This window comes from Saccopteryx leptura, chromosome 3, assembly GCF_036850995.1.
Source record: "Saccopteryx leptura isolate mSacLep1 chromosome 3, mSacLep1_pri_phased_curated, whole genome shotgun sequence".
Lineage (NCBI taxonomy): Eukaryota > Metazoa > Chordata > Mammalia > Chiroptera > Emballonuridae > Saccopteryx > Saccopteryx leptura.
In genome coordinates, this window is record NC_089505.1 from 67,472,385 (window position 1) to 67,487,745 (window position 15,361).

The 15,361-nt window shown below is 50.0% G+C and overlaps 1 protein-coding gene across 4 annotated transcripts; it reads left to right on the forward strand.

The window, feature by feature from the left end:
* Nucleotides 1-335: 335 nt before the first annotated feature.
* Nucleotides 336-12,913, forward strand: RCN3 (reticulocalbin 3). Of its 4 annotated transcripts, none has more exons than XM_066373998.1 (7): nucleotides 336-581; nucleotides 964-1,228; nucleotides 3,299-3,501; nucleotides 4,600-4,772; nucleotides 8,147-8,207; nucleotides 11,838-12,037; nucleotides 12,357-12,913. In XM_066373998.1, exons 2-7 carry the CDS (start codon nucleotides 987-989, stop codon nucleotides 12,462-12,464), a joined length of 987 nt encoding a protein of 328 aa, XP_066230095.1. In that variant the 5' UTR covers nucleotides 336-581; nucleotides 964-986; the 3' UTR covers nucleotides 12,465-12,913. The 4 variants fall into 4 exon arrangements, with proteins under 4 accessions (XP_066230095.1, XP_066230094.1, XP_066230096.1 ...); XM_066373997.1 differs by having other exon boundaries at nucleotides 981-1,228; XM_066373999.1 differs by having other exon boundaries at nucleotides 336-568.
* Nucleotides 12,914-15,361: the final 2,448 nt, after the last annotated feature.

Below are 15,361 nucleotides of genomic sequence, written 5' to 3' on the forward strand. Positions count from 1 at the left end.
TTATATACCAAGTCATATATTTTTCATTTATAAATTTCAGAAATATTTACTGAATTCCTATACTGTGCAAAGCATTTTGAGGAGTTCTTGGCTAGTCTTGACAGAACTGGTGGAGCGGCAAACCTGTTCTCTCTACAGGCAAGAGGATTGCTCCTCTGGCCCCTGGGTTCCCTTCTTTTTCAAACTATGCTGATAAAGGGAAAGATAAAAGTAAATCTCCCATGGAGCTTTAGAGTTACAACAACTGGAAGTTGTTGGGCACGGCGCCCCGAAGCTTCCCGGGAGTTGTAGTTTGCCTCGGTCGCGTCACTTCGGCGTCGCCCACCTCGCCTGCCCTGGGAAGGGGAGAGGCGGAACCTCGTGGGCCTTCCTTTCCTTTGTGGACGTGGCGAGGGGCGTCCGCTGCCGCCTGAACTCTCTTCGGCTCCGCCCCTTGGGGGGGTCCTCCTGAACTTATTGGTCTGGGGGCGGGGCCTCTGAGCTACCGGAGGCGGGGCCTGGCTTGAGAGCAGCCAAACTGGGCATCTTTTTTGGAGAACTCGAAGTGGAGACTGAAGAACGCGGTGAGGTTGGATAACCTGGTAAACAGGGGCGAGGGCGGGGGGCCGGCCCAAGGAAGACTTTTCAGATCCTCTCTGGTAGAGGATTAGAGTCCAGGGTGAAAAGAACGCCTAGAAGCTTGCATGATTTTTCTCTTTTATCTACGACCCTGACCCACACTTTACGTGGGAAGTACGCCACGTCTCCCACTTGAATGCTACCACTTGTGGCTCTGGGACCTCTTTGGGACTCCCTCAGAAGATTCAGCCCCCAAAGCTGGTTTTTACCTCCGAGAACCCAGACCTCCTCTTTCAACCCAGCCCAAAGTCTAAAACTTTGAGGCCAACTACCATCTCTAGGTCTCCCATCCCCCCAGTCTTCTGTCCGATCTTTGTCTTTTTCCCTGTGACCCCTGACTTCTAGCCTCCGCCACTCCTCAGGGATTGATGATGTGGCAACCATCACTTCTACTGCTGCTCTTGCTGTTCAGGCACGGGGCCCAGGGGAAGCCCTCCCCTGAGACTGGCCCTCATGGCCAGGGAAGGGTGCACCAGCATGCTCCCCTGAGCGAGGCCCCTCATGATGACGCCCACGGGAACTTCCAGTACGACCACGAGGCTTTCCTGGGACGAGAAGTGGCCAAGGAATTCGATCAACTCAGCCCAGAGGAAAGCCAAGCTCGTCTGGGGTAGGAGACAGATGGGGTCTGGAAGATTCAAGGTTGTAATTTAAAACAGGGAGGTCAGGGGAGGCCTAATTGAGAAAGTTTTATTTGGGCCATATGGGAGTAGCATTCCAGGCAGAGGGAAATGTAAATGCAAAGGCCCTGAGACAGGAGTAAAGTAAACAAGGAATAGTGAGGCTGCTGTGCCTGGAGCCCAGTGAGCAAAGGGGAAGGGAAATGTTGGCACAGAAAGAACAAAGTGATTGTGCAGGGCTTTGGGCCATAGTGAAGGTTTTTTTTCTTTTTTAGGTGAGAGAAGGGGAGATAGACTCTCACATGTGCCCTGGGCCAGGATCCATTTGGCAACCCCCATCTGGGGCCAATGTTCAAATCAGTCAAGCTATTTTTTAGCACCTGAGGCTGACTCTGGGACCAACCCAGGGTCGATGCTCAAACCAATCGAGCCACTGGCTGCAGGAGAGAAAGGGGAGAGAGGGTGGGAGAGAAGCAGATGGTCACTTCTCTTGTGTGCCTTGACCAGGAATCAAACTGGGATGTTCATACACCGGGCCAATGCTCTATACACTGAGCTGACTGGCCAGGGTCCACAGTGAAGATTTAAGCTTTTCTTCGAGTAAGATGAGAGCCATGTGAAGGTTTTAGAGGAAGGATGAGGATGTGAGCTGACTCAGGTCTTAACAGAATCTTTTTGGTTGCCATTTGGGGAACCAACTATATAGAGCAAGAAACAGGGAACCCATTGAGGAAGCAACGGCAGTAGTCCAGGTAGACTACTAGGGACGATGGTGCCTAGACCAGGTTGGAGATAACCATGGTGCCAAGTCTCTGGCTGGGAGAGTGTGCATAAATGGGGTTGGGTGAAGGAGGGATAAGGGAAGAAAAGCAGTGAGAGGCTAACACATTTGGCATAGCACTTACTGCAATGCCAGGCACTGTTCGAAGGGCTTTACAAGCATTAACTAATATATTTATTGCCTATTGTTCTACTACATATTTATCCCCATTTTACAGAGTGGGGAACTGAGGCACAGAGAGGTTAAGTGACCTGCCCATAGTCACACAATCAGTAAGAGGAGGCTGCAGAATTTGAACTTAGACTATCTGGCTAAAACCTCAGGGTAGGACCTGTGAGTCCTGGAAACCGAGGACCAATCCCAGCCGAGTGCCTGGGTCGGGAGGGGGCAGCTGGGCCTACTCAGATTCAGTCCTGGCGACTGGGTCGGAGGGGCTTAGGAACAGTTACAAAAAAGGCTTTTTGAGTGGTCCATTAGCGGTTTGGCAAGGACCCAAACCGGTGACGGGGGTGGCCAGGGTAATGGGAAGGGGCCTGGGGGCCTACAGGTGAGACCTGAGAGAAGGAGTGTGACTTCGGGCCTACTGGGGTTTGACATGCGGGGGGGGGGGGGGGGGGGGGCGCTGGCAGAAGCCCAGCCTGCGGGGTTGCAGGTGATGGTCCTAGGTCAGTGTCTGATAACCGCTGGAAAAGATAGGGGACAGGGCGTGGGGCAAGAGTGGAGGGAGAGGGGCCTAAAATTGAGCGGCGCATCCAGGGAGGGGCAGAGCAGAAAGTGAGATTAGAAGGGAGGGTCCTAAAACTGGCAGTCAGGGGAGAGGAGAGGATATGGGACGGGACCTGAGACGACGAGAGGTCTGTGGCCTTGGCAGTTGTAGTTCAGAGGTAATCTTGGGACAGGAGTCCTGAGGGCCAGGGGTGCACTGTGACAACCCTACCCCTAGCCCTCGTTGCAATTCGGACTCCCCCTGGAGATGGAGCACGTGCAGGGTCTAGGGGCGAGGCCAGTGCGGAGAATGTGGTTCTGGGTTGTTAGGTTCTTCCCTCATCTGGGCATGTGGTGGGCCGCAGCGCCAGCCATAGGCCCGGGGGTTGAGGAGGCGGAGCCTATGTAGGCGCGGTCTTGGGATTGACACGTGCCTCCCCCAATTTGTGGGCAGCTTTTGGAGAGCAGTTTAGCCCTGATGTGCCTCGAGGGGGCGGGGCTCTAAGTGAGAGGGCGGGGCTTGGGCGGAGGGGGCCCGCCCCCAGACTTACTTGTGTTCTGCCCCGGCTGGCAGGCGCATCGTTGACCGCATGGACCGTGCTGGGGACGGGGACGGCTGGGTGTCGCTGGCCGAGCTCCGCGCGTGGATCGCACACACACAGCAACGGCACATACGGGACTCGGTGAGCGCGGCCTGGGACACGTACGACACGGACCGCGACGGGCGTGTGGGTTGGGAGGAGCTGCGCAACGCCACCTATGGCTACTACGCGCCTGGTATGCAGCGAGACCTTGACCCTACTCCTCACACACACCGTGACCCTGACTGTTTTGATCCCTCATCCTGAGAACCTTTAGCGGCTAAAGTTTAACCCATTAGCCAGAATCCCTGACCTCTACCCTCTGGTCCTTGACAGGGTCTACCCAATTTTAAGACCCCGATCACCCTGAAATCACCAATCCCTGATTACTGACTTCTCATTCCAGCATCCACAACCTCTATAACCCTAGGATCAGGGGATTTCAGATCCTTGACAGGAGATATGTACTTTCCATACCCCTGACCTCTCATCCTGAGAACTCCAAAGCCATTTACCTTGCCCGCTGACTCCCTGGGTTCTCTCCTCCTAGTCCCCACGCCCCAGCCTTAGGCACCCACAGCTCTTATTCTGTCCTTCCTGTACCCTCACCCCTGCCTGTCCCTCATATATCCCCAGAGGTGTCTTTTCATACCCAGAGCTTACCCTGACCCCCTGCTGCTCACAGACTTCCCATGACTCCCCTGGGCCCCCTGGAGAGAGTCCCAGCTCCTCAACTCCATCTGGCCCACCCCTCTCTGACTTTGTTTTTCTGCATTTTCTGCCCTGATCAAATGGATTTGCCATTTTCCTGAACTCACCACATTCTTCAAACCTCTACACTCTGCACATACTGTTCCCTCTGTCGAAAATGCCTTTCCCCTACTCTCTATCCAGCAACCTGAGGCAGTATAATCTACTGCATCAGAGCATGACGTGGGGGCCCAATGGCCAGTGTTAATTCCAAGTCCATCATTCCAGGCTGTATGATCTTGGGTGAGATATTTCCTTTCTGGGAGTCAGGGTTTTTTTCATAAAATGAGAATGAACAAAAAAAACTCTACTTGCTTTTTGTGTGGGTTAAATGCAATATTGTAGGTAAAGAGCTTAGCCTATAATAAACTCTTACTACAATGTAGCAAATGTATGCAAATAAGAATATATGTTATGTATCATTAATTCAGTAAAGGTTCTTTCCTGCCCTGACCCCCCGAATTAGATCCTTTTGTCTTTCTTTTCAATGTGCCTGGTGTTACCTCCATGAAAGCACATCTCACCGAGCTCCCTCCTTTCCTAGGTGAAGAATTTCACGATGTGGAAGATGCAGAGACCTACAAGAAGATGCTGGCTCGAGATGAGCGGCGTTTCCGGGTGGCTGACCAGGATGGGGACTCGATGGCCACTCGGGAGGAGCTGACGGCCTTCTTGCATCCAGAGGAGTTTCCTCACATGCGCGACATTGTGGTTGCCGTGAGTGAGGGCCAGCCTTCCAGTGCTTACCTTGGGAGTTCCAGTCACCTGGTCTTCTGGCATGTTCCCAGGAAACCTGGGCCACAAATGCCAATCAATGGAGGGTGACATCTTCCATCCACCCTGTGCCCACCAGTGCCACTATTAGTGGAAGGATTTATATGTACTTCTACTATGCCTGACTCTTCTAAAATTACTTTAAAAATGTAATTATATGTATTTTTCAAATAGGTAACATATTGATGTGGTTAAACACCCAAAAGATGCAAAAAAGGTGAACAATCTTCTTTCCTTGCGTGTCCCTACCCTGTCTCCCACAGTCCTGTCTCCACGGCTAACCCCTTTCTTGTGTCTAGAGCAATGCTGTTAGGATCAAGGGCTCTGAGGCCAGAAGGCCTGGGTTCAATTCCCAGCCCTGCTGCTTCCTGGCTGTGTGACCTTGGGCAAGTTATTCAACCTCTCTTGACATGAATTTCCTTACCTGTAAAATCAGGGTACTGATAATGATCCTGTGGAGGACACCAGGAGGGTGGTTGTAGGGACTAGCTCAGTTCATACATGTAATACTGTAAAACTGGCCTGGGGTAAATGCTCATTACATCATTTTATAACATGTCAGTACAGCTACAGGATAGGAATTGCTGGATCAAAGGGGGTCAGAGAGGAGAGATGTCATTAACCTAGGTTCCTCAAACCGCTTATACTTCCTGTCCTATAAGGCCCAACATCCCTCTTTAAAAGCAGATAATGTGTAACACCTCTCTCTTCTCCTGAGTTAAGATTATTTAACAAACCCTGACTGAGCATGTCTTATGTGCCAGGTACCCTTCTAACACCTTTACCTGCTTCACCTCAATTTATTTATTTATTTTAGTAAGAGGAGGGGAGATAGAGAAACAGACTCCTGCATGCGCCCTGAGATCTACCTGGCAACCCCCATTTGAGGCTGATGCTGGAATCAGCCCAGTTATCCTCAGCTCCTGGGGCCAACACTCAAACCAATCGAGCCACTGGCTGTGAGAGGGGAAGAGAGAGAGAAAGGGGAGTGTGAGGGGGGGGAGAAGCAGATGGTCACTTCTCATGTGTGCCCTGACTGGTGATTGAACCCAGGATGTCCGCATTCCAGGCAGACCCTATTTACTGAGCGAACCGGCCAGGGCATCACCTCAATTTAACTGTCATGGCAACCTTATGGTGGTGGCCTATCATCTTCGTTTTACAGATAAGGAGACCTTGGCACAAAGTGACTTTCCTAAGATCACCCAGATGAGAAGTGGCACAGCCTGGATTTGTACCTAGACAAATTTCTTTCCTTGCGTGTCCCTACCCTGTCTCCCACAGTCCTGTCTCCACGGCTAACCCCTTTCTTATGTCTAGAGCAATGCTGTTAGGATCAAGGGCTCTGAGGCCAGAAGGCCTGGGTTCAACCAGGGGTCAGCAAACTAGAACCTGTGGCCAGAGCCAGCTCACAGATTGTTTTTGCAAATAAAGCTTTATTGTCACACAGCCACACCCATTTGTTATATATGCTACAATTGCAAAGTTGAGTCAGTTCACCAGAGACTGTACAGCAGGCAAAACTGACAATGTTTACTCATTGGCCTTTCATGGAAATGTTTGCTGAACTCTGGTCTCAACTCTGCTGCCATCGTGCGTGTTCGCGGATAGTGAGCAACCTTCCCACATGCAAGATTTCAAAACATGACTCTGAGCCTCAACTGTACTATAGGAAACACTAAAGGAAGTCACTTATAATAAATAACAGAAATTTCAATATGTAAGTGTTGTAGAGTTACTAGATCCAGCAAATAACTTAGGACATTCAATTACATTTGCATTTATAATAGCAACTAATATGAGCAACAAATCATATATAAAATTTATTGATTTGAGAGAAACATCTATTTGTTGTTCCACTTATATATGCATTCATTGATTGACTCCTGTATGTGCCCTCACTGGGGATCGAACCCATAACTTTGTTGTATCCAGATGACACTGACCAACTGAGCCACCTGGTCAGAGCAAGTTTTTTTAGTGTAAGTGTATACCACGCAGTATTTGGGACATATTATTACTAAAATATTATATATCTGGAACCAAAGTAACTCAGCATCCTGTACTTTAAGTATGTCCCAAATATTGTGCAGGACAGACTTATACTAAAGAATTATTTGTTGTTCATTTGAAAATCAAATGTAATTGAGAATTCTGAATTTTAGCTCGACTTTGCTAGAAGACAGTGGAGTGTCAGGTGCCTGCATCACCTTATAGGGAGTGAGTTTGAATGCGGAGGTGGGGAACAGAAACAGTTTGCTCAAGAAGTGAAGGGAAAAGCAGAGGTGTCAAGTGGAGGCGGATTTAATGGCGGGCGCACCCTGGGCCCCGACTTCTGAAGGGCTCTGCAAAACCCCAACTTTACACTTTTTTCTAATGACACCAAGTTTGGTTTCATATGTGCAATTTTAACATGAATAGTACGTAATATTTTTTATTTATTTAAAAATATGGTTAACATGTACTTTTATGTTCCCTGTCTCTTTTTTTTTTAAGGGGCCCAATATTTTCTTCTGTGCCCGGGGCCTCAACTGACCTTAATCTGCCTCTGGTATCGAGGATGTGTCAACATGGTCCACTAAGTATTAGAATTTTTATATATTTTTTTATTTTATTTATTTTTCTGAAGTTGGAAACAGGGAGGCAGTCAGACAGACTCCCACATGCGCCTGACCAGGATCCACCCGGCATGCCCACCAGGGGCGATGCTCTGCCCATCTAGGGCATTGCTCTGTTGCAACCAGAGCCATTCTAGCACCTGAGGCAGAGGCCACAGAGCCATCCTCAGCACCTGGACCAACTTTGCTCCAATGGAGCCTTGGCTGCAGGAGGGGAAGAGAGAGACAGAGAGGAAGGAGAGGGGGAGGGTGGAGAAGCAGATGGGTGCCTCTTCTGTGTGCCCTAGCCGGGAATCGAACCCGGGACTCCTACACGCCAGGCCAACGCTCTACCACTGAGCCAACCGGCCAGGGCCAAGTATTAGAATGTTTAAACAAACGATTATGGCCCTGGCTCTGCCTGTTAAAGGAAAAGAAGCTTCTGCCCTGGGGCATGAGAAAGTTGTTAGGGATATGGGACAGCTCTCCTGGTTTTCTGGGCTCACCCATTAAGTGCAGATAGGGCCTGCATCATTATAGCACCCCAGAAAGCCCCCAAATTCCCCGCATGTCTCTGGGGAGAGTTATACCTTGTTGAGACTGCTTTAATGCCTGGCCTCACACCCACTCCAGAATGAAATCCCCTAAGAGAACCTAATATCCTGCCCCTGGGGATCTGTTCCCCCTTGGGAGCCAACCCCAAAACCTTTTTCTCCTCAGGAAACCCTGGAGGACCTGGACAGGAACAAAGATGGCTACATTCAAGTAGACGAGTACATTGGTGAGTGGCACCTGAATTCCTCTCTGAGGAAGTCTGTCCCCACCTGAGTCTGGGTGGCAATCCAATGCATTATCACCGTAAAGAGCAAAAGCCCTCCGAAGTGGAGGCAGGGGCGCTGCTTAAGTTTATGCATCCGGCCTGACCTGTGGTGGCACAGTGGATAAAGCGTTGACCTGGAAATGCTGAGGTCGCCAGTTCGAAACCCTGGGCTTGCCTGGTCAAGGCACATATGGAGTTAATGCTTCCAGCTCCTCCCCCCTGTCTCTCTCTCCTCTCTCTCTCTGTCTCTCTCTTTCCCTCTCTCTCTCTCTCCTCTCTAAAATGAATTAAAAAAAAAGTTTATGCATCCACCAAATATTTATTGAGCACCTACTATGTACCAGGTCCCCAAAGCATTTATTCATCACCCACTGTATACCAGGCCCACCAAATTTTTATTAAACACCTATGATTGCTTGACCAGGTGGTAGCTCAGTGGATAGAGCATTGGCCTGGAATGCAGAGGACCCAGGTTTGAAACCCTGAGGTCGTTGGCACGAGAGTGGGCTCACCAGCTTGAGTGTAGGGTCGCTGGCTTGAGTGTGCGATAGTAGACATGACTCCATGGTCACTGGCTTGAGCTCAAAGGTCGCTGGCTTGAGCCCAAGGTCGCTGGCTTGAGCCCAAGGTCGCTAGCTGAGCAAGGGGTCACTCGCTCTGCTGTAGCCCCCTGGTCAAGGCACATATGAAAAATCAGTCAATGAATAACTAAGGTGCTGCAACAAAGAATTGCCGCTTCTCATTTCTCTCCTTTGTCTGTCTGTCCTTATCTGTCCTTCTCTCTGTCTTTCTCACACACAAAAAAACACCTACGATAGACCGGGGCCAGGAAATCTAATACCTTTAGTATGCCAGACTGAAAAAGCATATATCAAGCACCTACTGTGTGCGAGGACCAAGAAGCATTTAATGAGCTTGTTAGTGACTGAGGTTATAGCACAGACCATCACACACCAGGTCATTTCCTGGGAGGGTGTGGAGTTTCTACAAAATCAGGGCCCAAGGACTGTGTCTGCTTGTGATGGGAAGTCAGGGAGTTTGTCTTGAACCTGTATTTACACAGAAAAGTGTAAGCATCTTTGTTACTCAGAATATTGGGGAGCCCTTGTGACACCTCCAAATATCACTGTAGCCCTGCCTCTGTCCTTGCCCTCAGTAGGCAAGGAATTTAATTAAGGGGAAAGCTTTTAGGTATAGAATTGCTAAAAGATTGAACACATTTTTCTATAGAATGCTTTTATGGAACAAACCTGTAGGCAGGATCTTTTTCTTTTTTTTCAAGCAGGGCGATAATTTCTTTCTAGTTTAATTTATTGGGGTGACACTGGGTAACAAAATTATACAGGTTTCAGGTACACAAGTATATAACACATCTATACATACACTGCATTGTGTGTTCACCGCCCCACCCAAGTAGGACATTGTATTTTAAGCACAATTTTTTTTTTTGTCAAGAAAGAACTTGAACCTGACCAGGTGGTGGCACAGTGGATAGAGCATCTGACTGGGACATGGAGGACCCAGGTTCAAAACCCGAGGTCATCAGCTTGAGCATAGGCTCACCAGCTTGAGCGAGGGGTTGCTGGCTTGAGCCCAAAGGTCGCTGGCTTGAGCAAGGGATCACTCGCTGTGTGGTAGCCTCCAGTCAAGGCACATATGAGAAAGCAATCACTGAACAACTAAGGAGCTGCAATGAAGAATTGATGCTTCTTATCTCTCTCCCTTCATGTCTGACTGTCCCTCGCTCTGACTCTCTTTCTGTCTCTGTCCAAAAAAAAGAAAGAAGGAAGGAACCAAACCCTGGCCAGATAGCTCAGTTGGAGCATCAACCTGGAGTGCAGAGGTTGTCAGTCCAATCCCCGGTCAGGGCACACAGAGGAGCAGCTTGATGTTACTGTCTCTCTCTTTCCCTGCCTCTCAAAAAAAAAAAAAAGTAAAGAAAGAAAGAACTGGAGCGACACAGCAGTTGAATCACAACGGTAGCTGACGCAGTCTGTGGGCACTGTGGTTAATAGCTCACAAGTGCATCTAGTCCCCACATCCACCCTGGGCGATGGTTATTGCCCCACCTTACAGATAGGAAGCTGAGGCCCTGAGGGAAAAACACTTCGCTGAGGTCACTGGCTAGTCAGGTGAACATGACTTGCGTCCAGGCAGGAAGACCTCATGGTTCTGCCCTAACACCCAGGCTGCGGGGTCCCTAGAGGGCTCTAGGGACAGAGATGTGGGCAGAATCCCAGGATCCCCCAAAGAAATATAATTCTGCACCGCTGGATGGTGCGGGGAAGGGCACGAATGAGGAGTCCTGAGGGGCACTGCGAGTCCTGACCCAGGCTGAGCGGGTGGGTGTCCGGGGAGATGGGAGAGTTGTGGGGTTCCCTGTATGGGCTCCAGCCTGGCCTGGGGTGGCGCAGTGTCTCTCTCTCTCTCTCCCCCTTATTCTCTCTTTAAATCAATAAATACAATTTTTAAAAAAAGACTTAAAAAGTTTTTTATTGATTGATTTTTAGAGAAAGGAAGGGAGAGAGAGAAACTGATTTGTTGTTCCACTCTTTTTTGTGTGTGTGTGATAGAGACAGAGTCAGAGAAAGGGACATATAGGGACAGGCAGGCAAGAAGGAAAAGAGAAGCATCAATTCTTCGTTGTGGCCTCTTGGTTGTTCATTGATTGCTTTTCCATATGTGCCTTGACTGGGGGGCTTCAGCAGAGCGAGTACCCTATGCTCAAGCCAGCGACCTTGGGCTTCAAGCCAGCACCCATAGGGTCATGTCTGATTCCACACTCAAGCCAGCGACCCAGTGCTCAAGCTGGTGAGCCCACGCTCAAGCGGTGACCTTGGGGTTTCAAAACTGGGTCCTCTGCGTCCCAGTCCAATGCTCTATCCACTGCTCCACCGCCTGGTCACGCTGTTGTTCCACTCGTTTATGCATTCATTGGTTGATTATTTTATGTGCCCTGACCAGGAAACAAACCCACAACCTTGGTGTATGGGGTTGATGCTCTAACCAGCTGAGCTTTCTGGCCAGGGCAGGAAGACGTTCTGTGCTAATTATCATGGCTTTGTGTCTGGTGTAAAAGGCTTGTCAGGTTGTAATGTACAGGAAATCTATCTGTGGGTTTCTCCACGGCAGCCCCTGGGGTGAAGAGTTTTGTAGACATTTCAAATAATTGGAACAAAAGAAAGGCTCCAGCAATTTTCAGGGAGGTTCTTAGAGTGAGGTGAGCTTTATCGTATCTCCTGTCACCTCCCCAGAAACATGTTCACTCATCCTTTCTTCCTGCGGAGTGCCCACTGTGTGCCAGGCACTGAGCCACATGACGCACACAGTATTTCATTTGGATATCAAATCGCTCATTCAGTAGATCAATGAACTGATCAAGCAAGTCAATTTCATGTATAGCATAATGATCACCTGTAAATCGAGTGTTGTTATTAATCCCATTTAAACAGCAGAAAGTGAGGCTACAGAGAGAGAAGGGAGCGGCTGGGATCTCTTGATGAGAAAATGTCAGAGCCAGGATGAGAGCCTCTGCTGGCTCCGCTGGTCTGGGCACGGGCCCTGAGCCGCTGCCTCTCGCCCTGACCCCAGCGGACCTGTACTCTGCGGAGCCTGGGGAGGAGGAGCCGGCCTGGGTGCAGACTGAGCGGGAGCAGTTCCGGGACTTCCGGGACCTGAACAAGGACGGGCGGCTGGATGGCAGCGAGGTCGGCCACTGGGTGCTGCCCCCGGCCCAGGACCAACCGCTGGTGGAGGCCAACCACTTGCTACATGAGAGTGACATGGACAAGGTGCTGATGGGGCCCGCAGACCAGCGTGGGGGGGGAGGACGTGGCCTGGAGCTGCCAGGGTTCCTGTTTGGTGGAGAAAAGGACAGAGACCTTGAGAAAAGGACAGAGAGTTAAGGAAAGAGAGACTGTAAACCAGAGAAAGGGCGACAGAGACCCACAGAGAGGGAGACGGAGACCCGAGAGAGAGAAGGACAGACCCAGAGAAAGGGACAGGGACCCAGAGAGGGAGACAGAGACCTGAAGGGTCATACTTAGGCTCAGAGAGGGGTCTCACATGCAGGGTACTGAGTTACTTGCTGACCTCTGACCTTCCATCCAGGATGGACGTCTGAGTAAGGCTGAGATCCTGGGCAACTGGAACATGTTTGTGGGCAGCCAGGCCACCAATTATGGCGAGGACCTGACGCGTCACCACGATGAGCTCTGAGCCTCAGCGCGCCCACCACAGCCTTGTGGCCCCATGGGACGACCTGAGGAGGAGCCCCAATGGCCAGGTGCTCCCTCCGTCTTCGACCCTGCAGGCTGCAGACACAGCCCATGGTGTCCCCTGTCCCTGGGCTCTTATGGATCCACTTGGTCAAGGTCTCTTCCTGAGACACCTTAGCCCTTCTCTGCCCTCACCACTGCACCCCACAGACCTGAGGAGTGAGGGACCACCCATTTCTCACTGGAAGAATCTCCCAGCTCAGTCCATGGCCCCCAACACCACGCTCAGCCTCCGAGAGCCTCCATCGACCACACAGCTCCAAATCTGAGCCTCATACGATAGACCGGAAACACTCCCCTGCCAGCCTCAGCTCAGAGCTTGCCCACAGGCACCGCCCCCGGACACCTCCTCTGTGAGGGAAGCAATAAAATCTAGTGCTGGGGCCTCGATTATGTGTCTCTCTGAGGGGTGACAGGAGCCTTAGGGAGGAATTGGGGGCTGCGACTGGGAGAGAAACATGCTAGGAGTTTGGGAGAATGTGGACTGAAGGAGGGGGCAGGGCATTTGAAGAGGGGGCTCTGGGTGTTGGTAGGGTTTGAGGGCATTCCTGAGGATGAAAAATTAAAGTAGCAGCCTGGACCCAGCAATCAACAAGGTGAGAGTGATCCCAGTAGAGGGAACAGCATATGCAAAGGCCCTGAGGTAGGAGTGGGCCTGGTGTATGTGAGGATGACCGAGGAGGCCAATGCGGCTGGAGTGGAATGAGGGAGGAGAGGGAACCAGGATCATGTCACCATGGTCCCAGTATGATGGGGCAAGATAGAGGCAGAAACCTAAAATACTGGGACCTGACCAGGTGATGGCACAGTGGCTAGAGCATTGACCTGGGACACTGAGGACCCAGGCTCAAAACCTGGAGGTCTCTGGCTTGAGTGTAAGATCATAGACATGACCCGATGGTTGCTGGCTTGGCTTGAGCCCCTCAGTCAAGGCACATCTGAGAAGCAATCAATGAACAACTATGTGCCGCAACTACGATCTCTCTCCCTTTTTTTTTTTTTTTTTTTTTTACAGAGATAGAAAGTCAGAGGGATAGATAGGTACAGACAGACAGGAACAGAGAAATGAGAAGCATCAATCATCAGTTTTTTGTTGTTGTGACACCTTAGTTGTTCATTGATTGCTTTCTCATATGTGCCTTGACCACGGGCCTTCAGCAGACCAAGTAACCCCTTGCTTGAGCCAGGGACCTTGGGTCCAAGCTGGTGAGCTTTTGCTCAAACCAGATGAGCCCGCGCTCAAGCTGGCAACCTCGGAGTCTCGAACCTGGGTCTTCCGTATCCCAATCCGACACACTATCCACTGCGCCACTGCCTAGTCAGGCCCCTGACTGTCTTTTTCTTGCTCTTTATCTCAAAAAAAAAAAAAGAAAAAAGAAAGCTGAGTTGGCACAGGGACTAAAGGGTGAGGGTGACAGGCATTTGTTCCTCCAGGGCCCTAAGACCCCTGGTTAAATCTTCTAGCGTTGAACAGCTTAAACTTCTCACAGCAATTCCACTCCAGGTAGCTCTGGAGTGGAAATTAAAGTCACCAAAATAAGGGTCATAGCATCTTTAATCAAAATAGTCGCAAACTGGGAACAAGCGATGTGCTCATCCACAGAAGGGTTAAGTGCATGGCAGGGCCTTCTTCGCCCAGGGGAAGCCAGAGCAAGGTGGAGGGTGGCCTCCCCCTCCCCCCACCCCCAGTGGCACGGAGGAGCTGGATGCCCAGGATCACATGCCACATGATTCCATTCACAGGAAATTCAAAAACGGGCAAAACTTAAGGATCAGAAGTCAAGCTGGGGCTTTCCCTTGCTGAGGAGGACTGGCATGGGCCTGAGGTGGTTATGGGGGGCTGAGCTTGGGCTGGGAATGGCTTCCTCGGGGTGTTCAGCCTATAAACATTCACCCCACTGTCCACGCAGGAGGTGTCCACTTTTACACGGGTTAGATTTTAAACATTTGCTTTCAAACAAATCCCCCTGATTTTTAGGGCGGTGAAATGATTCTGTATTCTGTATGTTGCTGTAATGAAGGACAACTGTAATTTTACATTTGTCAAAACCTGCAGAAAATGCCTGCCTGGTGGTGCAGTGGATAGAGCGTTGGACTGGGATGCTGAAGGACCCAGGTTCGAGACCCGAGGTCGCCAGCTTGAGCGCAGGCTCATCTGGTTTGAGCAAGGCTCACCTCAAGCAAGGGGTTACTCGGTCTGCTGAAGGCCCACGGTCAAGGCACATATGAGAGAGCAATCAATGAACAACTAAGGTGTCACAACAAAAAACTGATAATTGATGCTTCTCATCTCTCTCTGTTCCTGTCTGTCTGTCCCTATCTGTCTCTCTCTCTCTGTGTCACTGTAAAAATAAATAAATAAAATTAAAAAAAAAAAAAACCTGCAGAAAGTGCCACACAGAGAGTGAACCCTCAGTATTGATGCGCTTCAGTTAGTAATGTATCAATATTGGCTCACCAATGATAACAAAGCATCTATTAATGCAAGATGTTAATAATGGGGGAAAGTGGGAGTGGGGTGAAGGGTATATGGGCACTCTCTGTACTTTCCACCAATTTTTCTGTAAACCTAAAACTGCTTTTAAAAATAAAGCCTGCTAGCCCTGGCTGGATAGTTCGGTTGGTTAGAATTTCGGTCCAAAGCACCAAGCTTGCCAGTTTGAACCCCGATCAGGGCACATACAGGCACTGATTGATGTTCTTTTCTCTCTCTCCCTCTCTGGCTAAAAATCAATCAATAAAAATAAACAAATAAATAAATAAAGCCCACTAAAAGCATTATAAGCAACTAAAATTAAAAAAAGGAAATCCCCTTGTCCTGGCTGGTTGGCACAGTGG